This window comes from Furipterus horrens, unplaced genomic scaffold (assembly GCF_987537825.1).
Source record: "Furipterus horrens unplaced genomic scaffold, mFurHor1.1.pri manual_scaffold_9, whole genome shotgun sequence".
NCBI lineage: Eukaryota > Metazoa > Chordata > Mammalia > Chiroptera > Furipteridae > Furipterus > Furipterus horrens.
In genome coordinates, this window is record NW_028327179.1 from 55756120 (window position 1) to 55781722 (window position 25603).

The 25603-nt window shown below is 36.1% G+C and overlaps 1 protein-coding gene across 3 annotated transcripts in view; it reads right to left on the reverse strand.

Moving 5' to 3' along the window:
* Positions 1-2380: 2380 nt before the first annotated feature.
* The window catches only part of PNPLA8 (patatin like domain 8, phospholipase A2), a 66684-nt gene continuing 43461 nt past the window's right edge, over positions 2381-25603 (reverse strand). For all 3 annotated transcript variants that reach the window (XM_090287365.1, XM_090287366.1, XM_090287367.1), the window contains exons 7-10: positions 24868-24925; positions 22635-22829; positions 8075-8270; positions 2381-4664 (exon numbers count right to left, since the gene is read on the reverse strand). In XM_090287365.1, the coding sequence (XP_090143491.1) occupies positions 4390-4664; positions 8075-8270; positions 22635-22829; positions 24868-24925 (724 nt within the window). In that variant the 3' untranslated portion in view covers positions 2381-4389. The remainder of the gene's footprint in view (positions 4665-8074; positions 8271-22634; positions 22830-24867; positions 24926-25603) is intronic.

The following is a 25603-nucleotide window of genomic DNA, read 5'->3' on the forward strand; positions in this document are numbered from 1 at the left end:
ATAGTGCCTGGCATATAGGTGCTAGGTACTGGCTATTAACCATCATAAAAATATTCAAGTTTCCTCTACAGATGTAAAAATACTTAACAAAACACATTTATGTTTTTCTATTTCCATAGCTATGAAATTTCTCTTAATGTAAAAATAGAACCAAAATTTGATCAATGTTACTCAAAGTTAGTTGTAATAAAAGTATTGACAGTGGATAAATTGTTTTCTCAATCAGATTTTTCAAAATATAGCCACGGTCAAGGCACGCACTGCCATATTTTAAATATATGAAAATGATTAACAAAAGATCCACTGGCATAAATGAAAACTAACTGATTTAAATTTGTAAGTTTTAAAAAAAGCATAAACTTTAAAAAAGTCAAATCTTATAAAATAAGTGATATGAATAAACAAGTAATACGGTATCCTAATTTGTTTTTGACCAACAAACATTTCCTTTATCTGACCATTGTAGTATATGTTTTCACAGAATTACAGGATGGGAAAGAACCTAACTAGGCCATTTATCTAACTTTAAAACTTCTGTCATAAAAAACTTAATTCTACTTTAAAACAGTCCAATGGAGAATCCATAACCTACTTGGTAGTGAGTTCTCATCTTTAAAAAGATTGTTCTTCAGTTCTACTCTTTCCTGAAAAGAAATCCAATCTGCTTTTGGACAAAGAATAACACTGGCTTCATTATAAAATGAGGATTATTTCAGGTGAATTACACAGCTCTTCAGATATCCAGTTTCAAATACAAATGCAAACAGCAATGGCTGAAAACTGGTACACTGCACAACTGGGTCTACTTTTGGTTAAAGAGTGAGAAGAACTAAAAAACATGCAGGATGGGAACATACTTAGGTGCCATGCTGTAACTGAGCAGCCTGGGGTCCAGCTGCCTGTCGCCCTGTGCAAGTATAACACGAGGCTTGGTGGAGAAGGAAAAGTCTTTATCAAAAGGGTAGTAGCCAATTTCGTGGGTCTGGGAGCATCCTTGCTCCAAGCCAAGCTCTTCTGCAAAACAGAAATTACCTTGTTCCCAGAGAGAAATCCAAACCCACGCCCATACATTACCCATCATTCCTTATCTGTCCTTTTGGAGCCCAAGGTATCTACACAAACCAGTCTCTGTTTCTCCAGCTTTCAGGCTCTCTAGGGTACGTGCACCTGTGGGTTCCAGTCTTCATGTCTCGCAGCTTCCTCTCTGCCCCAGGGTCTGGGATGCACCCTGCCGGGTCACTCCAGTTGGTGGTGAAGGGGGACCCTCTGTGAGGCGCCAGCATCCAAAGCTGCTTGTGCCCCTGGGACCGAGAACCTTCCTTACCCACGTGCTGTGCGCTCTTAGGGCTGTGGTGGCAGGGCTGCAGCTTCTCGCCGGAGCCCGCCGCTGGTGGGGCTCGTGTCCTTCGCATGGGCCTGCTCTAAACTGTGGGAGCAGGGCAAGAGCTACAAGTGAGACCCAGCGTCCTGTGAATGCTCTGCACCCCAACCAAAGGCACTGGCCAAGGTAGAGAGCACGTTTCTGCACATGTTGTTTTTAAAGCCTAGGCCCAAAAGCCCATGTGCGACGGGGGTATCCTGTTTTTCAACACCTGTGGGCTAATGTCCGTGTGTTTGTCAGTGTCTTTGCTGCGCTTCCACCAGCCATTTTGCAGAAGGGGGCATAAATTTCCCAGCCGTGCACAGGCACACAAGCCTCTCAACCTGAGGTGGGGCGTCTGGTCCCCAGAGCTCACCTGGCCCTTTGCAGGCTGTGTCACAAGTTGCTCAGCTGCTAGGGCAAACCTTGGTTCGTGGGTTCACAGCATAATTAGTTGCCTTTGTTTACAGTAGCCGTAGGGTGTGGGAAAGCTGTTACAAGGTTTTGGCTGTGATTTCAATCCAGGCGGCCTCTGGCACTTCCTGCAACCCCTGTCCCTCTCGGGGCGGGGTGTAGGCTCTGGCCCTACTTCTGGGATCCCTCGCCCACCTCCCAACAACCTGGCCCAAACCACCTTGTTAAAATACTATGTAGTTTAAGAAAGAAGCTACAGCCAGAGTACACTTAGGACACTAGTAGGTTTACAGTTGTTCGTATGGAAAATAATACAATTAATAAATAATTGAAGAATAAACTGTTTCGAACACTCACAACTGTAAACCTCCTTTTGCCCCACCCTGTATACTGTACTGCTATCCGAGAGGAAAATAATCAGCTAAGCAAAATCAAGGGACAGAGAGGGTTAACTACATGATAGGTGCACATTTGCAAAATGCATTAAATATCACTTTATTGTGCATGAATTCGGCTTATTACAAAGAATACTCAGAAATATTCTAGTTTCCAATTATTTCTATTTTTCTTACAAGTTTTTCTAGTCGCATATGACTATGAAATAGTTGTTGTCCAAAAGGAATTTACATTTTTAGAAATAACTGGTACCTTCATATTTGCTTATACTGCACCTAACAACTGTAACCCAGATGTTAAAAGTCAATGTGTTTAATCATATTATTAGCACCAATACTTGTGAAATATTGAAAACTGTTGGAAGTTTTTCTAGAGCAAAACAGGTTAGCTAAAATTGAGCTTTGAACTCTAGGGGTCCTAGCTACTCAGTAATTAGCAGCTGACAGTTGTCAGTAGCTGCTGGGACAGGAGAAGCTAAAAAGGACCCCTCCATTCAACTACCAAAACAAAGTTGTAAGATCCTCCTCTACCCCTTCAGACTGCAGAATGACTTTTTGTGACTTCCTTCCCCACTCAGAAGATTCCTTGGACATCTACTTTCTCCTGAATAAAATGTAGTTTGGGAGAGAAATAAGTGCACAGTATAATTATAACCCAGGCCAGGCTCCCTCCAACCCCTAGGGGAAATCCCATCCAGCCTATATGCCTCTAGGGACCAATCTATCTGAGGTACTCTTTTAAATAAGGAATAGTATCTGCAGCAAGTAGGGAACTGAAATATCAACAGCATGCCATTTACTACAGAGATAAGAATTTTGAGACATCTAAGAAGGCCTGAGCCAACTTTTATTCTCTATATTTTTTAATGTAATTGATGAAATGGAGAATTTATTACATTTTTTTTCTAAAATAGGCTCTTCTTTGCTTCTTTAAAAAATAATCTTACCTGTGTGGGACTAGAAATTCATTTTCTTATCTCTTCCTATCTTTTGCTTGTACATTTGAAGGATTTAGTTTTTAGGCTGTCATAAAGAAAATAGTATTTTAATATTTTAGAGCTAGCTTTCCTAATTTTACAAATGAAGTATCTGAAACCCAGAAAGGCTGTCTGCCCTCAGTGTTGCAAAGAAGCAATACGACAATATGGGCAACAGGAAATGTTTGCTTTAGTTTATATGTATAAAGCAAAGAGCACTTGCCTTTTTTCATTTTCTTCACAGATCTCAACATGATTAACAAGGCAGACAGATAATACAACAGAGATTAATTTGTTTGGCATAAACAATGATTTGAGTTAGCATATTAATTTTTGTGAAATCCAGACAATTAAAGGAGTTAATATGGTAAAACAAGCCTAACATTTTTTTAAGCATACTATTGTTAACCGTTATATTCAAATCCTACAAAGAAATGAGGAGCTACATTACAAACAATAATCTTAAAATGACATTAGCCTTTTAACAATAAATTATCAGAATAGCTTATTTTTGTTAATGATAGGAATATTTTCTTAGTAAATTCAAGTAGTTAATTTTATAACAGTGAATAATAAGCTAGAGCTAGAAAAGTTGACAGAATTATCTTGAAATTTCAAGGGCAGAAAGTGATTGACCAGAATCTCTCCTATGATTTTGAATCAAACAAGTTTGAACAGAAAATTATATCTGGTTCTTTCATATTTGCAATGTAAAAGTCCTCTGACAAAGAAAATCCCAATTTTCTGTATGTTTAAATGATATTACAGTAAAAGGCAACATTTGGATTGCAGAATGTAGCTCATGAAAACATGTGATGTAAATTTAATAAGTTAGCTTCCACATAGAAGAAAATCAATGATCAAATAAATTCAACATGATTATGGTGACTAAAGAAAAAAAATAGCAAGTATATATGATATTTTTCAGTTCTTAATTGGCACATATATTAATAAATTTTCAAACACCAAACAATAGAACACCAATATTTACTACAACCAAATAGCACAATAAGATTCCTAAAGCATAGTTAATTACTAACATCATAAAAACCTAATTTCCTTATAAATTCTGAAACCAAGTATACTCCCTGTGCTGTGCAAGCTGGTCCAAGCAGTCTTTTTTGGGATTCCCAAGAATTTGTAAGTATTTCAAAGTTAACTCATGTTGAACCCTATGATTCCTCACTGAATTCGGTGGACCTTCTGAATGGGCATTCATTATGAGAATATACACACACATTCATCACAATTTTGAAAAGAATGGAAGGCCTTCATACATGTCAGTTTTTAGTTTTATCCAATCATTAATTTTCTGCAGAGTTGTTTTTTCTTGACTTAATATTTTTGCAAGTTTTTTCATTTTTTCTTCATTTCTTTCTATATATTTCAACCCTTCCAACTGCAGCTGATCCAACTTTTCATTTCGACTTTCATCTAGAGGTATGTTTTCACACATTACAGGGTTGAATCTAAAATAGGTGTCAGGAGGTAATAAACCATCAAGCATTATATGGACTTCTGTTAAAACAAAGAGAGAATAGGGTGAATAAGAAAAGTTATTCTGCAGTGACCAAATGTTTGTTTTTTTAAATTATCTTCTTTAGGGAAAATTACAAAGCCTTGCTTATTTCATCATTCCAGCTAATTAACAGTACAAAAGAAATCCATAATAATAAACATAACTATAAAATAAAATTAATCTCCCAGAATACTTCATATTAACTTCTATTAAATTATATTCTCTTCTCTCTGTTTTTGGTCATACTGTTAATCACTGCTGAAATGCCTTTCCAACCTCTTATTTTTGTTTTTAATTTTCTGGGGTCACCTTTGTTCAGGCATAATTTACATACAGTGAAATTCAACAATTTTATGTGTATAATTTGACAAGATCTAACAAATATATACACTTACATAACCACCACAAAATCACGACATTGAACATTTCCATCATTCCAAAAAGTTCCTTCATTCCTCTTTCTAGGTGGTCTCCCCTTACCTTTGCCTTGTCTAGAATTTCATGTAAACAGAATCATAAGGATATAGCCCTTCTATGTCTAGCTTATTTTACTTAGCAAAATGCTTTTAAAATTTATCTGTGTTGCAGCATGTGTAAACAGTTACTTCTTTTTTATTGCTGACTAGTATTCCATTGTACAATACAGCATCATTTGTTCTCTCCAGCTCTGTTCCTCTTCTGTTTTTCGCTATTAGAAATAATCTTCCTATAAACATTTACACCTAAGTATTTTTGCAGATAAATGATTCCATTTCTTTAGGGTAAATGCCAGGGGATGAAATTGGTAAAAGTATGTTTATCTGTTTAAGAATTGTAACACTGTTTTCCAAACGGGTGTGCCATTTTGCATTCCAACCATTAATACACCAGAGCTCTCACTGCTTCTTATCTTTGCCAAAACTTAGTAGTCAGTCTTAAACTTAGCCATTCTAGAAGATGTGTAGGGGTATCTTGGAGCTTTAATTTCATTTCCCTAATGACTAATGAGGTTGAGAAGTCTTTCATGTACTTACCAGTCCTCTGTATATCTTCTTCATGAAGTGTCTATTCAAATATTTTGCTCATTTTTTTAAAATGGCCATTTTAAAGATATGATTTATTTATTTTTAGAATGAGGGGACGGGAGAAAGAGAGGGAGAGAAACATCAATGTGTGGTTGCATCTTGTGTGCCCCCTCCAGAGATCGGGCCTGTAACCCAGGCATGTGCCCTGACTGGGAATTGAACTGGTGACCCTTTGGTTTGCAGACCAGATCTCAATCCACTGAGCCACACCAGCCAAAGATTGCTCATTTTTTTACTGAATTTCTTGTTTTCTTCTTTATATATTCTTGATAGATATAATGTTAAGAATTCTCTATATATTTTGGGTATGACTACATATTGCTGATAATAAATCAGACTATATATATCTGATAATGGATCAGATACATGTTTTATTAATACTTTATTTCAGTCTGTCTGTTCATAATCAGAAGTGTCTTTCAAAGAGGAAAACCTGTAATTTGACAAGAGTCTAATTTATTTTCTCTTTTTCAGTTCATGCTTTTTTGTGTTATATCTAAAAAATTTTACCTAGCACAAAGTCATAAAGATTTTCTCCAGGGTATTCTTCTAGGAAGTTTTACGGTTTTAGCTGTTATATTTAGGTCTATGAGCCATTCAAGTTAATTTTTGTATATCAAACGAAGGATCAAAGTTCAATTTTTTTGAATACAGTTATCTAGTTGTCCCCATACAATTTGAAAATTTCTTTTTCTCAGAAATCTTTTGAGCTTATATGTATAGATCAACTTCTGTACTCTATTATGTACCACTGATCTATGTGCAAATAACAGTCTTATGCAAATAACAGTCCCTGGCTTTCTGTAGTTTTACAGTCTTGAAATCAGAGGGTGCAAGTCCTTTAACTTTGTTCTTTTCAAAATTGTCTTGGCTATTTTAGGTCCTTTGGATAGCCATATAAATTCTTCATTAACTACAGTGTAATGAGTATAGAAAGGCAGCATTTCATATCTGAAAATTTGAAGTGAGCTCATCATAGGGTTTGCACAAGGTATGTGTTTAAGCATTATGAAGCTGCATAATTTAAAGTTATCTTTTGGTCAGTAGATTGCTTACAGTTAAGAATATTTTATTGATTTGACAACAAAATTTCACATACTGAAAAAACTATTACGTATATCAGCCTTTCTTGGGTTATCATTTAATGGATGAAAGTCCTTAGTGGGTGTTTAAGATCCTACATAGGCAAATATAACATAATATGGAAAAAGTGAGATTCAGAAGCAAGGGGCTATGTGGTAACAATTCTTTTAAAAAATGTAATAATTGATTTCACATAGAACTTAGAAATAAAATACTAAAATAAGGAGATCTAGATCTCAAGGCCAAAACTAGAAATTCAACAAATACTGACTGCCAGTCACTGAAGTCAACATATTCAGCTGGATAAATTCCTGCCTTACATTCTTGTAGGACAGAGATAATAGGCAATTAAACAAGCAAACATGAAACATATACCCAAATGAGATAAATGCTCTAAGAGACTGGGGAAAAAAAAAAAGAAGCAGGATAAGAGTATTAAGAGTAAGATGGTGAGAGGGTTGGAAAGTGGTCAAGAAAGGTCTCTCTAAGGAAATATCCGAGCAGACTTGAATAAAGTAAGGGGATGAATCAAACATGTATCTCGTAAAGGCCTTATAGGGTGAGAATACAGCAACTGAGTGGTCCTGAGGCAGGAGACTTCCTGAGGAACAGCAAAAATTAAAGTGTAGCTGGACACAGTTTATAAAAGGGACACATTTTTTTTGGTGGGGGGAGGGCAGGAAGGGATGTAGTCTGGTAAACTTCAGTGAATGAGACTTCTGGATTTGGTTCTAATATGGTGCGAAGCCTAGGGGGTTTTGAGCAGGGTTAAGAGACATGATTTATGTTTTTAAAAAATCACTTCAGCTTTTATATGAAAACTAGGTTACAGGGGCAAGAAGGGCAGAAGCACTTATTCTAATTCCAGTTTGCCTCAACATTACTAATAATCTAGTTCTGTAAGTATTCTAATTCTCTCACTGTTGTGTGTATATGTGAACCAACCTGACTTTTTTTCTTTTCCTTGTTTTTTAAATGGCTTAAGTCTCCAACCAAGCCCTTGTGCTAACCCAGCTTTAGATACTTCTCCAACTGTAAATAGGCAAACGCAGCACTAACTCCCAAATGGAGAAGAGTCTCTATTCTAGGATAACCTAGAAGAAATGGGTGAGGAGAAATAAAAACAATAGAAGACTTGTTCTCATGTGCTTCCTAAGCCTATAAAACAGACATGACACATATTCTTTTGCAGTAAGCATCAGCATATTCTACAAAAGCTGAATTCTAGAAGTTAAAGTGCTCTAAGGTAGCAAACAACTAACCTTCTGTATCTGTAGCGCTGTTGATAACATTAGACAGTTTGGTTTTCAAGCTTGTATGAGTCACAGTGTTTCTCACATCACTCTCATAACGTCCAGTGCCTAGGGACACTATACACTCTAGTGGGACATCTGGCCAAAGACATTTACACTCATGCATTGCTAATGCTGAAGGGTTATTCAGAAGCAAACCACCATCCTGCAAAATATAAGTCAAGAAAACATAATATAGAACTCTTAAGAGTGAAATTCTATTTTACAAATATGAAAACAAAAAAAATAGTATTTTAAACAGCTTGAAATGTACTCACAGGGAAGGCTGGACTATATAATAAATTCGACAACATATTATTTAAAAACAAACAGTTCCTTTAAATGACCTGACTGATGTAGCTCAATTGGTTGAGTATTGTTCTGCAAAACAAAAGGTTGCTGGTTCTATTCCTGGTCAAGCTACATGCCTAAGTTACGGGTTCGATCCCTGGTTGGGCACATACGAGAGACAATTAATTGATGTTTCTTTCTCACATCAATGTTCCCCTCCCTTTCTCCCTCACTCCCCCTCTCTCTAAAAAAATAAGAATAAAATCTTTTAAAAAAGCAAGCTACCATTAAAAAAAAAGGTTCCTTTAAAGTGAATTTATTTTATATATTACAGATACAAAAAAGTCATGCAAAAACTCACTGGCCTCACCGGCCTTATTAGTATTCTTTTCTTATTATGAAAGTTCTTTGAACTTCTTGAATTGCTTTGTCCATTTTGCTGCAAACTACTGCAAGGAACTGAATTACTTTTTAAAGATATATTATCTTTGCTTAGTGGTTAATATAGATTCTATAAAAAACCTAAGAATTGTGGTTCTACTAAACAATTAAAACCAGTTCTTCATTCATAAGTCAAATATAACCAAATTAATGCAACTAATTTAAGTTGAAATTTTATTAACAGTACAATTTCAAAGTATCACATTCATTATAATGTAGACATAACCTAAACATAACCTATATTTTTAGTATTCATCAATAATCAATATTATTTTGAAGAATTTAAAAGGAAAGAAGGGTAAAATATGCTAGTAAGAGTACTTTTAAAATGGTTATCTAATCCTACAATCTAGCCATTTGTGAGTTATTTGTAGTTTCTGAATGAACCACATTCTCCTGCCTTCATGCCTTTGCTCATGTTGTTGTCTCAAAATACTCTGTCCAGGGCCCCCTTCTTTGCTCAATTAACCATCACTTATTCTTGAAAATATGATCCAAGAGTCATCTATTAACATAACTGAAATGATACTAACATACTGAGTAGAAAACAATCCATTTCTCCTGGAAGGTAAGACATTACTGAATTTGATATTAGTACATGAAAAAAGAATCTTGAAATAATGTCTTCCACAATGATAGGATGAGAAATATAAATTGTTATGCAATAATGCAATACATATTTTAAAGGAAGTTACCATCATTATAGTAAATTCAAATATTCTTAGGTAAAGATACATACATAATGAACTATATTTTTTTGCGAAATACATTTTTTTCAAAATTCTTTTTTAATGTACTAGTATGGTAAAATTATGGTAACCTAGAATCTTTGGCAAATGAACTGCTTTGCATAGCAGAGTTTTCCTTACAGCAGAGATTGTGTATGTGTATATTTAAAAATTAACTTTTTTTGAAATGTCATATACTTTAAAAAAAATATAATAATGGTATGTAAGTTTTTTCTTGAGGATTCAGGATTGTGGGGAAAACACAGATTAGGAATATTGATATTTATAATTCTAATCTCAGCTCTTGTACTTACTACTAGCTCATTGGTTGAGGCACCATAACTTTTAAAAAAAAGTTTTTTTAAAAAATTAATTAATTAATTAATTTATTTTTAGAGAGAGGGAGAGAAACATCACTGTGTGGTTGCCTCTCACTCGCGCCGCCAACTAGGGACCTGACGTGCAACCTAGTCATGTGCCCTGGCTGGGAATTGAACCAGAGACACTTGGCTCACAGGCCGACGCTCAATCCACTGAGCCACAGCAGCCAGGTAAAAATAAAGTTTAACTCCATAATTTCTAAAGTCCATTCCAGTTCCAAAATTTTATGGTTAGGGATTGTATTGATTATAGGTACACGTACAATTTTAAATGAGCTCAATGGCAACTTACTTGAGTATTGGCCCTAGAACTTTAACAAGTTTTCCTTTCAAATAATTTGCAAGTTTCTAATAAAGGTAAAAAAGAACATGCAGCAACCCAACCTCTAGTGAGGTAATCATTTGCTTGTCTTTTTACAAAATTAGTTTCTCAAAGGATCAAAGGAACGTATCCTTGAGAAAAATCATCTACTCTAGACCTCCACCACTGTCAATATTAGTGTTCTCTGGCTGGAAGGCCCCATTAAAAACATTATGCAGGCCTTTGCTCTGCTAATGAAGTATACTACTGTTGCTAAAATTTGTCATGGACTGTGAAGGAGAAACACTCCTAATCCTTTTGTGTATTTATATTGTTATTTTAGGAGACGTCATATTTATTTCACAAATCATTGGTAATGAGAACTCTTCATTTTAAACATTACCAAAACAACTTTCTCAAAAACAAGTATCTCAAATAACAGTCTGGTTCAACTAGCTGAGATTACACTAGAAGGCAGCAGTGTAGAAATGTTCCAAAATAGAACCACACTTTCCAGAGAAAGTTAATTGGCTCTTTAGTTATGGAATAGTCAATGTGACTTAATGTTCCTTTATCATGGAATATATCATTCATTTCCAATATGTAGCTTTATGATACCTCTGGGACAAGAATACACAGGGTTGTGTGGACTCTGAGAAAAGCTGTTCTGTCACATGTTCTCATTGTTTGCTCTGCTCGCCATTTTAGAATGGGCCAATCCAATCTCCACCTTCTCCTGAGATGCCAACCTCCACCACTCTACATCTCTTCAAAAGTGTGTTTCCACATTTGTGACTTTCATGAGAAAAGGCTGTCCTTTTAAAAGAAATCTCTTGTCATTAAGTGCACATTTATTCACAGCCCCATCATATTTCAGGTCTTTGGCTCTTTTCATAAATGTCCCTTTGTGGCTGAGATGTGCTTAAGTTGAAATTGTCTCTGAAACCTAAAAATGACAAGAAAGCTGGTCTGTAAATGACCCAGATCTGGGATAGAAAAAAAAAAAGGTGAGAATGGAGGAGTGGTGGGTTCACCTTATTTGCCACCCAACTGGCAGGAGGTATCCTAAGAAAAGTGAAACCTCCCTCCCTTCTTTAGGCTCAAGAAGACGGAAGTTTGTACCAGGAGCACAATGACAAAGCAGCAGCATACATGTTAGCATCATACTTATCTTTATTATAGACTCAATAGGCCTAATTTTTCAATGTAAATCTTAGCAATATAGTTAAATGCTATAGTAATAGTTGAATCATTCCTAAACTCAAAAGTTGCATGGCAGAGAATATACACAGAACAACAGAATCCTAAACTAAACTTATCAAAGTGCAAGTTAAGATTGTGAAAAGTAAGTCTTTGATACCAAGAAGATTGTTTCAGTTCATTCATTAAAAACTTAAATGTCCATCTACTCTATGACAGGCCAGAAAGCATGATCCTCGTGTGTGCTAAGTTTGACGCAGATGAACTGAGACTTTAGCTGCTGGAACTGATCACTCTGGAGAGTGGGACAAGTTTTTAGAGCCACGGGGCCCACTTTCCTTCATGTTCTTTAAAGACTCTGCTATTCAACCATGCTACCATTTCCCCATCATTGCTGTCACCTATTAATAACTTCCAGTCACTCCTCTTTCAACAAATCAACCAAAACAGGGCTCACAGATTTCCTTTCTACCCCATGTAGAAAGGGGCAGAATTCTTTATATTAACCAACATTACTTCACATCTTTACAATACCTTGGACTCTCAGTTCCTTAATCCTCTTATCTACAAAAAGTATTCTCCCTACTCTCCAAGGTCACACATTAGCTTTCGTTATCAAAATAAATGGACACACAGCACATAGTCTTTTAAGTCTGGTTTCTTTCACCTAGAAAATACTTCTAAGATCCATGCATGTTAATTAATTCCTTTTTATGATAACTCATACCTTTTCACAATCTCAACTGGCACATTGATAAGTAATAGTTAATTATTCAAATCATTCAAATATAACAGTTTGTATATCCATTCACCAGATGAAAAAAACTATTTTTAAATTTAGCCATCTTTATATGTCATAAATTGGCCAGGAATTTGTACTGTTTAACTTTCTAAATCTCTTAGTTTCCTTAAACGTAGGTAATAAATAAATTATTTCCTAAAGGTTTTCTCAAATAAAAGTTAATCATTTCAGCTTTTTGCTTTATTTTCAATTAACAGTACATTAGAATGATACCCAACCCATAATAGAGGTAACATTTAATTTCTAATTCAGCAAAAGTTAACTCTTTTATTCAATTATTTTTATCTTAAATTCTCTGTGTAACTTCTAATTATCTGGGTACATTAAATGAAACACTTATTATTATAAATGCCTATAATGAAGGATAAGAAAAGACAAAAAGGGGAGAAAAGAAGAGACAAAGTTTAGCAAGAATTGAAAACAGTAAGATCAATCCCAAATTAAAGTCGTCAGATCTGCAATGCTTTTTTAAAAAAGTATATTATGTTGTTACAGTAGTGCCAATTTTTTTCCCTTTGCTCCACCCTGACCAGTATCCCCCGTCCCTCAAGCAATCCCACCCTGCTTAGTTCATGTCCATGGGTTGTGCATATATGTTCTTTGGCTTCACCCTTTGCTATATTATTCTTAGCTTCCCCCTGCCTATTTTGTACCAACCAATTATGTTTCTTAATCCCTGCACCATATCCCAATTTCTCCTCCTTCCCCCTCACAGCTAATAACCTTCCAAATGATCCCCATACCTATGATTCTGTTCCTATTCTGGTTTGCTTAGTTAGACTTTTATTTTTTAGATTCAGTTGTTGATAGTTGTCAGTTGGCTGTCATTTTAGTGTTCAGTTTTGATCCACTTTTTCTTAAGTCAGTCCCCTTTAACATTTCATATAATAATGGCTTGGTGATGATGAACTCCTTTAGCTTTACACTGTCTGTTAAGCACTTTCTCTGCCCTTCCATTCTAAATGATAGCTTTGCTGGATAGAGTAATCTTGGTTGGAGGTCCTTGCTTTTCATCACCTTGAATACTTCTTGCCAGCCCCTTCTTGCCTGCAAAGTTTCTTTTGAGAAATCAGCTGATAGTCTTATTGAGACCCTTTGTAGGTAACTCTCTGCTTTTCTCTTGCTGCTTTTAAGATTCTCTCTTTATTTTGAACCTTTGGCATTTTAATTATGTTGTGTCTTGGTGTGGTCCTTTTTGGGCCTAGCTTCTTTGGGACTCTCTGTGCTTCCTGAACTTGTATGTCAATTTCTTTTGGCAAATTTGGGGAGTTTTCCTTCATTATTGTTTTCACATAAGCTTTCCATTTCTTGCTCTTCCTTTTCTCCTCCTGGCACCCCTATGGTTCAGGTGTTGGCACATTTAAAGTTGTCCCAGAGGTTCCTAAGCCTCTCCTCATTTTTTTCAATTCTCGTTTCCTCATTCTGTACTGGTTGACTTTTTTCTTCCTTACGTTCCAAATCATTGATTTGAACCCCAGTTTCCTTCCCTTCACCATTGGTTTTGTGTGGACTTTCCTTCGTTTCATTTAGCATAGCCTTCACTTCTTCTCCGATGTGTTTGCCATACTTACGCATATCTGTCAAGTCTGTGAGCATCTTTATCACTAGTGTTTTGAACTCTGCATCTGCTATGCTGGCTACCTCCTCGTTTGTTATGTTATCTATCTCCTCATTGCTTAGTTCTCCCACTGGACCCTTGATCCATTCTCTCTTTTGGGCCATTCTGCTCTGTCTCCTCAACTTGACAGGCTCCTGTTAGTTTGCCTCTGTGTCTTAAGTAGAGCTGTCGCACCTGATACATTGTAAGTGATAGAGCCTTAGGTATTTGTCAGTATAGGGCGACCTGTTTCACCATGTTGTGACACTGTATGTGGGGGAGACGTCTGAGAGGGAACAATGCTGCTTGCTCAGCACTCGCCCCTATTCCAGGCACTTCTCCCACTGCTCTATGGGACTGGCACCTCTCTGGTTGTTGCCCTGGTCGTCGCTCCCAGAGTGGGTGCGTCTGCGGATATTCTAGGGTTGTGGGAGCCCTTTAAACAAGTGGACTCTGCTGAGAGACCAGCAGTTTCTTCCTCCGCACCCACACACACTGGTTTTCATAGCAATGAGTCTTTATTTTCCGCGGTGCTGGGATCATAAGCTGCGCGGTCTCGTCTGCTGCTGGGAGCACTCCCCAGGTGTCCCTCCTGACTTTTTTTTTTTAATTATGTTTTATTGATTATGCTGTTACAGTTGTCCCAATTTCTTTTCCCTTTGTTTCCTTCCACCCAATGACCCACCTCCCTCCAGTTTTCTCCCCACCCTTAATCCATGCCCATTGATTGTGCATATAGTTCTTCTCAACATCTACCTACTCTACTCCCTCCTACTATGCTTAAGTCCTGTACTATCTCCCTCCCCCCGCCCCGCTGACCTCCTCCCAAAATGTTCCCCATACCTATAATTCTTTTCCCACTCTCACTGCCTACTTAGTTTGCCTTTGTTTCAATCCCCTAGCTTCTGTTGTTGGTTGTTGTGATACAGTTTTCATTTTAATGTCCATAGTTTTGATCCTCATTCTCTTAAAGTCCCTTTAACATTTCATATAACAGTGGTTTGGATCTGATGAACTCCTTCAGTTTCACTTTGTCCTGGAAGCACTTTCTCTGCCCTTCTATTCTGAATGGCAGCTTCACTGGATAGAGTAATCGTGGTTTTAGGTTTTTGCTTTTCATTACTTTGAATATTTCTTGCCAGTCCCTTTTGCCTGCAGAGTTTCTTTTGAGAAATCAGCTGAGAGTCTTATTGGGATTCCTTTGTATGTAATTCTCTTCTTCTCTCTTGTTTTTAAGATTCTCTCTTTATCCTTAATTTTTGACATTTTGATTATAATGTATTTCCGTGTGGTTCTCCCTGGGTCCAGTTTTTTTGAATTCTCTGTGCTTCCTTGACCTGTAAGTCTATTTCCTTCCCTAAGTTAGGGAAGTTCTGCTTCATTATTTTTTCACATAATTTTTCAATTTCTAGTTCTTCTTATTGACCTTCTGGCAACCCTATGATTCGGATGTTGGCCTGCTTATAGCTATCCCATTGGTTTCTGAGTTTCTTTTTCCTCACTTTCTGTTCCCTCTTTCTGCACTGGTTGACTGTTTGTTCTTTCCCTATGTTCCGATTTGTTGATTTGATCCCAGGTTTTCTTTCCCTCACCACTAGTTTCATATGTGTTTTCATTCATTTCAGCAGGACTGGCCTTCATTCTTTCCCCGTCTTAAGATATGCTGTTAGGTCCGTAAGCATTTATACAACCAAAGCTCTGAACTGTGCCTCAGAAAGATTTCCTATCTGCTGAGCCATTAGATTATAGATATTTGCTGTCTGGTCAGGTACGTCACCAGGATCTCTATTGTGATCTGCGCCATCTTGACAGTTTTGTGTTCACCTTTGCTTCCTGGGTGGTGCTATCACACCTCCTATGCTATAAGGAGGCTGAGCCCCATTCATTCGTCACTACTTGGTGACCCTTATCACCACTGTGGCGCTTTGTGTGGGGGCGGGGATCCAAGATAGATTCCTGCCATTCACTCTCTGTTGTGAGACTGGGAGCGTCCTCCTCCATCCCCACAGCCTCCTGTCCTCACAGTCCAAGGCAATGGGGGTCAGCTTTCCCTGGCGTTTGAATCGCAAGTTGATGGTTCGGTCTGTAGCTGGAAGTGTTCCTCAGGCGCTTCTCAACTCCCCTTAAATACAGGTGTCTGTGCTTTCCACTGTCCTGCCGCTGTCGCCGCAGCTGCCACCGCCAGCACACCTTGACCTCTTACCTGTCCGGACGAGCACCACTTCTTTATAACTTCATATGTTGGACTTCCAGGTAGCTTTATTTTCTGGAACTTCTGGGTTATTTCTGGTTTTGCAGTTGTACTCCTTCTTAGTTGTGAAGGGAGATGGAGCATGTCAGTCTAGGCCTCCATCTTGGCCGGAAGTCTCTCTCCCGACTTTTTAAAACGCTTGACTGCACTTTCTGCCAGTCTGCTGTCGCCACCACTGCTGCCACCACCACACCAAGTCCTCTCTGCCCCGGCTCCACCCCTCCTACCTCTCTGGATATTTGTTTTTTATATCTTTGTTGGACTTCTATGCAGCTCGATTTTCTGGAACTTTTGGGTGTCTCTAGTTTTGAGGTAGTTGTATTCCTTCTTAGTTGTGGAGGGAAATGCAGCATGTCTCTGCAGTGCTTTTAATAGCCATACTTCACAGTAAATTCCTATTTTTTAAAACTCTACTTTCCCTCAAAAAAGTGCAGAAGTTAAGATTCTGGTGCTCACTGTACTCTATCGGTGAGGCTTAACATCCCTTAAACGATTTAGTTAGCCTAGTCTTGTCAGATGCCTCTTCTAAGAGTTAAGTCATTAGGCAAATGTTATGTCTATGGTATTTCATGCAGCCTTTCCATTCCATTATGTAGTCAAATTCACATTTACTTACTTATTGTATACTTGGCATTCGCCAGGCACATTGCTAGGTGCTGAGGTAAAAAAAAAGACTTGAAAAACAATTTGCTGCTTCTCTTAGAGGTACATACAGGATTACATTTTAGCTGCAGTACACTGTACATGTACTTAATAGCGTGAATTTTAGGTACTTTTTAATTACTTTCAATGCATATTTAATTTTTTCAAGTCATAAAACAGAGCACCTACCAGAAAATAACCAATAGACAACATAAATGTTTTAATCATATCTTTTTTTTGCCACAAGTTTAATTTTTTATTTTTGCCTTTAAATTGTTGCTCTTTTACAGTTGTCCCAATTTTCCCCCCGTTGCACACCCCTGCCCCACTCACCCCGTATCACCCTCTTTTTTAAGTTTTTAGAAGTTCGTTTTTCATTGTGGTAAAATATACATAAAATTGGTCTTTTAAAAGATTTTTATGATTCAGTGGTATTACTTACATTCAGAATGTTTTACAGCTATCACCACTACCTATTTCCAAGAAGTTATCTACCCCAAACAAAAACTCTAACCATCTAAAATCACTCCCCATTCTCCCATTCCCATCTGTTTCTATCTTAATCAATTATTCATTCTTTATATATCAATTCAGATAAAAACATCTTTGTAAAGCCAATACAGACAAAATAAATCACATCTTGTACACTAGTTCTTAAGCCTGTATTAATTTTTATTATTGAATGTATTATCTAATTCTATAACTGTATTTATATTCTTCTAGTTTGAGGGTAGGATCCAGGAAACACAATATGCTAGCAATCATTAAAAACCTTTGAATTTCTCATGGCTAACATAGTGCCTGGCACAGAGTAAGCATTCATGACATTTTTGTCTAGGCATAACAACGATAAGTTGTGACCTGACACAGGCACAATCTGGCAGGTGCTAGGCAGACTCGCTGCTAAAAATGCTCTTTACCTAGAACATTTATACAAAGTATCATAATTCCCTTTAGGTTAATATATTCTGAGTTCCGAACATAACCTTTTAAAATGTAAATAAGGCCTAAAAAATAATATGAGACTCTCATCAAAATTCCTAGTGCAAACTAATTTATCATGCTTTTTCTCCAAAGACAGGGAATAAAAACGGTTGTCTAAATTCATCAAATTGTATACATCAAATGTGTGCGTTTTTTTTTTTTTTTTGTGTATATCAGCTATAGCTCAAAAAAGCTGGGGCGAGAGGTAGAGAGAGGAGGGAAGGGGAGAATAATTTTGTGTAAAAAGTACTATTTCAAGATAAATATGATGCTAATTGGGCAACTGGTGAGAAGTAATACATTGGAAACTACTCAAAAATAATTCTTCTTACTTTTATAATGTGAACCATGAGAAAGAAAATACCTACTAAGGGCCTTCAGTAATTTAACTGGGTTCAGATATTAAAAAGAGAGCTTAGCAGCCATTTCCACACAGGGGCTTCTCATATAAATCACACTTCAGGGAGAATCCTGCATTAAGTTGCCTGCTTCCAGCACTGAACTGCCTGCCTGCACTGTGTTCCTCCCATCTGAGCCAGCCCTTAAAAAGTAGTTCCTGGAATAGTACTTCAACCAATAAGACTGAGGGTTTTCCCACCCAAAGTCAAAGCTGCACACCTATACCCCCATCAGCATTTTCACCAACCAATCAGTGCTGCTCTATTTTCACCTATCAGAACAGTGCTTTTTGGACCAATCTGGGAGGATCTGGAGTTTTCATTTGCATGAGGAGAGACCAATCAGGGACCAGGGGCAGGGACTTCTATATAAGTCAGCTCCTTTCTGGTTCTGAGAGCACATTTTCCCTTTCCATCACAAAGTGAAGACTGTGTGTCCCAGGCTGTACTTGAAACACCAAAGACATCTTGCCAGACCAGAACAGAGAAGAACAGGCAGGGCAGAGTAGGGCATAGCAGACCGAGTGAACTGAAAAGGAGTAGAGCAGAGCTGTCTAGCCAAAGAGGGGCCTGGCCCCAGTGCTTCACAGCCATGCTATTTTACAGCTGTGCTTCTTCATAATTGAGCTGTTCTACAGCCTCGCTGTTCTCACAGCTGTTCTGTTACATAATTGAACTGTTTGCACTGAATAAAGTTTCCTTCTTCACTGCACCCCAAATTAGGGATGCCTGTTGATGTTGAATTTATTCCTACGACCATGGGTTGACAATAATTTTTTAGGACATGAAATAAACCTGTAACAATATTCTCTTTATAGTCAAAGGCAAATGAAATCTGTTCATCTACCTTGTGTGAAAACATAAATGACTCCACCTTAATCTGCCATCTTGACATCTGGGTAAACATGGATCCTTGAGCCTCTCAGCTTCCCCCAGGTGACCAATAGAATATGTACACAGAGCTCTGGGCTTTTCACAGGATTTACCATAGTTCTCTTTCCAGGGTGAGTTGCTTTCAATGTTGTCTATCTTTTGACTCATCTATCTCTGGCAGTAAGTGACTTCACCATTTATGACATAGTAAGAATATGGAGAGAAATAAGCACAAGGTCTGAGGGGTGAAAGTTGTGGGGATCCATTTTTGTCTTATTAGTACTGCCCAGGACTATGTTTCTGCACATAAATCCTCTATTAAACTCTTTTTAACTTACAAGCAGGACTTGTCTGCCCCATTCTTTGGTCTCTCAGCTCATTCAGCATTTGGAGGCCACTTCTGCATATACAGCTGCTTTCCAAAACATAAATAATTATAGCACTACTTTCAATTAGTGCTGAAATAAAATATTAATCTATAATTTATACTCTCTTGATTCCAAAAAATATACGAAGTAACTTATTATACATTAAAACATGTCAGACATGACAATTAAAAGGAGTTTTTAAAATGAGACTGGAGATAATGGAATATTTCAAGAACTTATCAGATAAGAGGATTGTAGTAAGTACCAAATTTTGGTTTTAAATTTCTTGGCAACTTCTGAAAAACTGAAAAGAAACTTTGCTTAAATGTTTTCTTTGTTTAAGCAATCAAGATTATTCACACTTTAGAATATGCTAATCAATTTTTCAGTGTCTTTTTTTTTTCTTTTGTGAAGGCTGACCATTTATTTCAACCAATACTCTTCAGAGTAAAAACACTCAGATTTACCCTATTATTTAAAGAACTGAAGCCAGTAATTAAGTTATAATGCTTAAACTAATAGCTTTTCTTTCTTTTCAAAAAATTATTGTTCTATTATAGTTGTCCCAATTTCCTCCTCATTGCTCTCCTCATAGTGCCCTATGAAGAAAAAAATACCCCATTTTTCCCTCAAATATTGGGAAAAATATACAATGAAGAAAACATTACTTAAGATTTGTTTAGACTCCAGATTCCATTTGAATATTCTTATTAAATTCGATTTGCTAATCTTTCTGAAGCCAGTCCCTATTTACATAAAAACACATTCTTTGTACATGTGGTCATATGCTTTACATAAAAGTTATTTCAACCTAAGTTCAAAGATTATGTTTATCAATACAAAAATGGCTAAGCATAAAAAGAAAAGAAATATCACTGATCTATCTGAAGTGAAAAAGAACCATGTTACTTCTGTTACATGTATTCTATAAGGCTGAATTAAAGTTCAGAACTACTTCTTAGATAAAATGAAATTAAAAAATCTGGGAACATATGGTTCTGAAATGCAGTGACTTGAGACTTTCACTAATATTTGTCATAACGGCAATTCTGTAGCATGACAACCATTTTTCTTTTTAATTTTATTTTATTGTTGACACTATAATAAATGGCCCCATTCCCCCCTACCTTAGCTCACCTCCACCCATCCCCTGCCCCTGCCCCCCTTTCCCTCTTGGCCATCACTACTACTCTGTTGTCTGCATCTGGGTTTTGCATGTATGTTTTTTTGCTAATCCCTACAAAACTTAACTATTAAATTTTGGATGCACTAAGTTACTTCACCATTTATGACACTGTAAGAATATGGAGAAATAGTTGTTAAAAAGAGCAAGCTACATATTAAAATAAAAATTTTATTTTGACCAATGATGCCTGAAAGCAACGTGAGAAAAACTCTATAGCTAGCACCTTCTATCTTGAAGGATTGGAAAAGAGAAGAGAAAGATACGAAAAGGAAGTGTCTTATATAATTCAACAATGACTGATTTGACAAAGAAATAGAAGTGACTCCAAAGACAAAAGAAATCCTACTTTAATCTCTTAATTACAAAGACAGAAAGAAAGTGAGACCTGTCAGTCACACTTGAAAATAGAGTAGTCCCTCTCTATATCGCGGTTCACTTATTACGGCCTCAATGTATCACGGGATTCTGTAAAATATTACATTTAATTATTTATTGAACAGAAAACAAACAAAATTGATACAAATGTTATTACATTGACACACATAAATTGAAATTATACAGTTAATATGTAGTTTATATAGAGAAGAGCTGGTCTATATATGATGTTTTGAATAACATAAAAATGTTATAACACTACATATATAAGTTAAAATTATATAGTTGATATGTAGTTTATATAGAAGTTCTATGTATGTTTTGAATAATACCTGAAAATTCTGTCAAAATTTTAGTTTATTTTTCTCAACATATATCTGAATACCAAATAAAGACAGCATACCATACTTCAGTGACTGAAGAGGAAAGTTAAGGCTATTGACTACATCAAATGGGACTAATTTTAAGTGGAATATCATAAAAAATTCAGCATATATAAAATATATTTTAGCAGTATCAGCTCAAAATCTTTATTGCCTTTATCACTTAGTATAAGTTATGACTTAAGAGTTCCATAAATAGTGGGAAAAATTTTTGACAGAAGAAAAAAAGTTATGATAAGTAAATGAGTCTGTATGACAGAAAAAGAATAAATTACCAGAAATATTCAACTTTATATATCATGTAATCATACATTTTAAAAGAGTGTAATTACGGAAAGCATACTGTCACTTAACAGCTTTGATCCTAGTCCAGGTACTTAGTCTTTCTAAAGATTCAAATTTATTAGTAAAATGGAAATAACTATCTACCTCATAAGCAATGTGATTAAATGAGATAATGCATGCAAAGGACTATGAAGTGTCTAGCACACAGCTAACTTGTTTACCTTTATTATATATATCCTCTCCTTCAAAATATGACCACCAAATGTAAAGTATAGCATAGGGAATATAGTCAATAATATAATAATTCTGGTGTCAGATGGGTACCAGATTTATTGGAGGAATCATTTTATAAGTTATATAAATGTCTATAAATTACTAAATTACTATGTTGTGCACCTGAATCTAATATAATATTGTATGTCAATGATAATTGAAAAAAAAATTTCTTTAAATGACTGCCCAAATTGTCAAACAGACTGTGTTCTATATTTCTAGGGACTGTGATTCATATTTTATTTTTGACATTTGGAAAGCCAATCATTATTATAATTGGCTATGAATCATCTTATGGAAAATAAAAAGAATCTTTCCTAAAATATGCTCTTTAAGCCAGAAGGCTTGTTAAAGAAAAACCACCACCAACAAAATACCCTGTACTGCACATCTACCATATGGAGACATGAAGAAGAAAGTCTCCTTAGTTGATTCACTGTAAGTTCAATGACATTTAATAAATGCTGATTCTTTTTAATCAGTTTTTTTTTTTTTTTAAATCCTTGTCTGTGGATATGCTTATTGATTTTAGGGAGAGAGGAAAGCAGAGAAAGAGAGAGAAAGAAACATCAATGTGAGAGAGAACATTGGTCAACCAGTTGCCTCCCACACATGCCCCAAATGAGGATCAAACCTGCAATCTGGGTATGTGCCCTGACAGGGAATCAAACCCGCAACCATTTGGTATATGGGATGACTCTCAAACCAGCTGAGCCACCTGGCTAAAGCAATCATGTAAAGTTTTAAAAGATAGGCCACACACTCAACTTACCTGATGGAGATCATTTCCCAATGCATACTCTGCAAAGTAGCCTGGAGCAGCAGATGAGGCTCTAATGGCCTGCCACATTTTGTACTGACAGCCTCCCAAATAATGAGAGTTGACTCCAGGAAAATGACCATAGTTTCTGAACACAAAAGCTTTTGGTGTTATCCCTCTGTTTACTATGGTACTTACTGCAGCTACCTAGTAAATTAAAAAGTGTAAGAAGCAATATTTGAGATTTGTAAAAATTAAATATTATTTAGTAGCATGAACAAAAACCTACAACTCTACCCATCAAGATAAATGTAAAAATAACTATGATGTTAAGCAATGGGAACCCGATCTTTTTCAATAGGTATTTCCTTATAAAGAAGTAGATATAGGACTGAGATGCTTTTGAGAAATATGAGAACAATAATAAAAGTATTTTTTACTACATAATTTGACAATTTAAAAAAAGACATTCAAGAAGGTGTAAATTTGTAGATTTTATATAATTGATACAGCAATAGTAGCAACAAATAAAAACTACCTGAAGATATACTATTTTCATAATATACTTTATTAATTATTTTTGTTTCTATGCTCTTTGAAAACATTATGACTAACAATTGAAACTCAGACTACACAAACTCTCAAGACTTTCTAATTATAGTTAATAACTGGCAACTGGGTAATTATTTTTATTAAAAAAAACTAATGTTCATCTTGGGTCTCAGATTTTATCAATGTCAGCTTAATTTATGTGCTATATTTACTAATGATCTGAAATATAAACTTAAACAGTGAAAGGTATTAAGAAGGCCAAAGCTATTTAAGAGTCCTGTGTCAAGCCCTGCTATCATATAAACTACTAAAGGCCCTGTCCCAAGTTCCTGTGAGTGATCCAAGTATAGCTCAAGGTGACTATGAATAAAAGTTGGCCATATACTACAATAGAGGTCTTTCTATCAACTGGTGTATAGATAGCTGAATTAAGAAACATACAGGTGACTATTCCACTTAGCATGTGTGAATTACTATTTGAGGGGTCTAAAGCTCCCCCCACACCTACTCTATTAATACTCTATTATTTAAAGTTGGCAAACCCTATGATTTAAAAACAAACAAGAAGTCGGAAGATACAGGGGAACAAACAAGAGGTATACAGTGCATTCTATGGTCCTCTCCAAAAGAACTATATGCCTTTCAGTATCATGGCTTCTAAGGCCCTGCATGGTGTGATCCACCTACCACTCCAGCCTCATTTCACAAGTTGCTCTTGGATCCTTAGGCTCTAGTCTTCAGAAACTCTTTCGGTTCCTGCATATCTCCAGAATTCCTCCTGCACAGGTCATTCCCTTTGCCAGGAATACTCCTACTCATCAGCCTTCACACTGAGATCTCAAATCTTATTTCCTTGGAGTAGCCTTCCCTCTTGTCCCTGTAAGTATATGCTTTCAGAGAACTGTTTTTATGCTCCATAACACTTATTTCAGGGAAACTTTACCTCATATGTGTAATTTTTTGATTAATGATACTCAGCCCTACTAGACTATAAACTCCATGTCTGCATTTAGTCAATAATGTATCCAAAGTGCCTAGCACAATTCTGACACATGGGTGCACAATTAATCAATGCAAATATTAATAAACAACAAGAGTGAAAGATCAACAGAGGGAGCTGTATGTGATTTCTCACGACTATAGCTTGTTATCCAAAAATAAATACAAGCTGCATGGAATTCCTAGGTACAGAAATCCTATTCCTTAATCAAATAACAAGTACTACCAAAGAACAAAGAACTCAAGCAATACTCATATCACTGAGTTTCAAACAAAATAAAGGAACAGAAGCCACACTCAGACTTAATCTAGTAATAATAACATTTTTAAAACTGGGATTTCATGTGTGTATTAATCTAATTATCTAAAAGGCATATATAATTTCTTCTAAAAAATCTAGGAAATAAAATGGCACAATTTTTTCTTAATCACTGGATTTGATTAACCCTTATAATTCTGCCTTACCTTTAGTCTCAGTTTTTCATGTTCTTAAACTTTTACTGTACTTTTACTATATATAGAAAAGGTCTAATGATTACATAATATATTTTCATAGAATGACTCAATATATAAGGAATCAATGAATTTATTAAAACAGGTTCCTAAGAAATTTTTCCTTTAATAAAGGGCCTTCAATATAAGTATTTTCACCTGACTTTCATCTCTAACTAGGTATTATATACTTTAAACTTACCTTAGGACATGTGGGGTTTCTTGCTGTTTCAATCATTAGTGAAGAGCCCATTCTATCCCTTTATTAAAGGAGAAGAAATAAATTATATCAAATTAATTTTCTCTCTTAACATCAGGGAACACATGCTATGCAATTATTGTTTGCCCATGGCTTTGTCAAAGCGCTATGAGGGACCAAATTAAAAAAAAATAAAATTATAAGAATCTCCTCTAGGAGGCTTATCATCCAATCAAAGCACATGAAACAATATATGGTTATTTATTAACCTCTGGTTCAAACTGCCAATTATCTACATTCTGGGGGTGGGGTGGGGGTAATTGAATAGACTGCAGTATCTGGGAAAGATACATGGAGGCGTAGCTTGAAAAGGACACCAAAACATGGCAAGGTAACACATTCTAATTCAGGACATAAACAGGGGAAAGGCACTGACACAGAATAAATCTATTGTTTTCAGGATCCTCCCAACAGAATAAAGGAGCTGTGTTGAGGTAAAACTGCAGAATGGGTAGGTTAGTTAGAGAAATCCAAACACCAGACTCTAAACTTGTATTAGCAACACAAAGCCAATGTCATCCCCCCAAAAATGTTTTTTCTTAAAAAAATCTTTATGGCCATTTTATTCAAATGGTCAGTGATCCGAGAATATAGCGGGTTTGTACCCTAACAGACCATCTTAAATTCCATTCTAAATGGACCCCCAAAAAAGTTTTTTAAGTCATCTGAGTTGGCATTT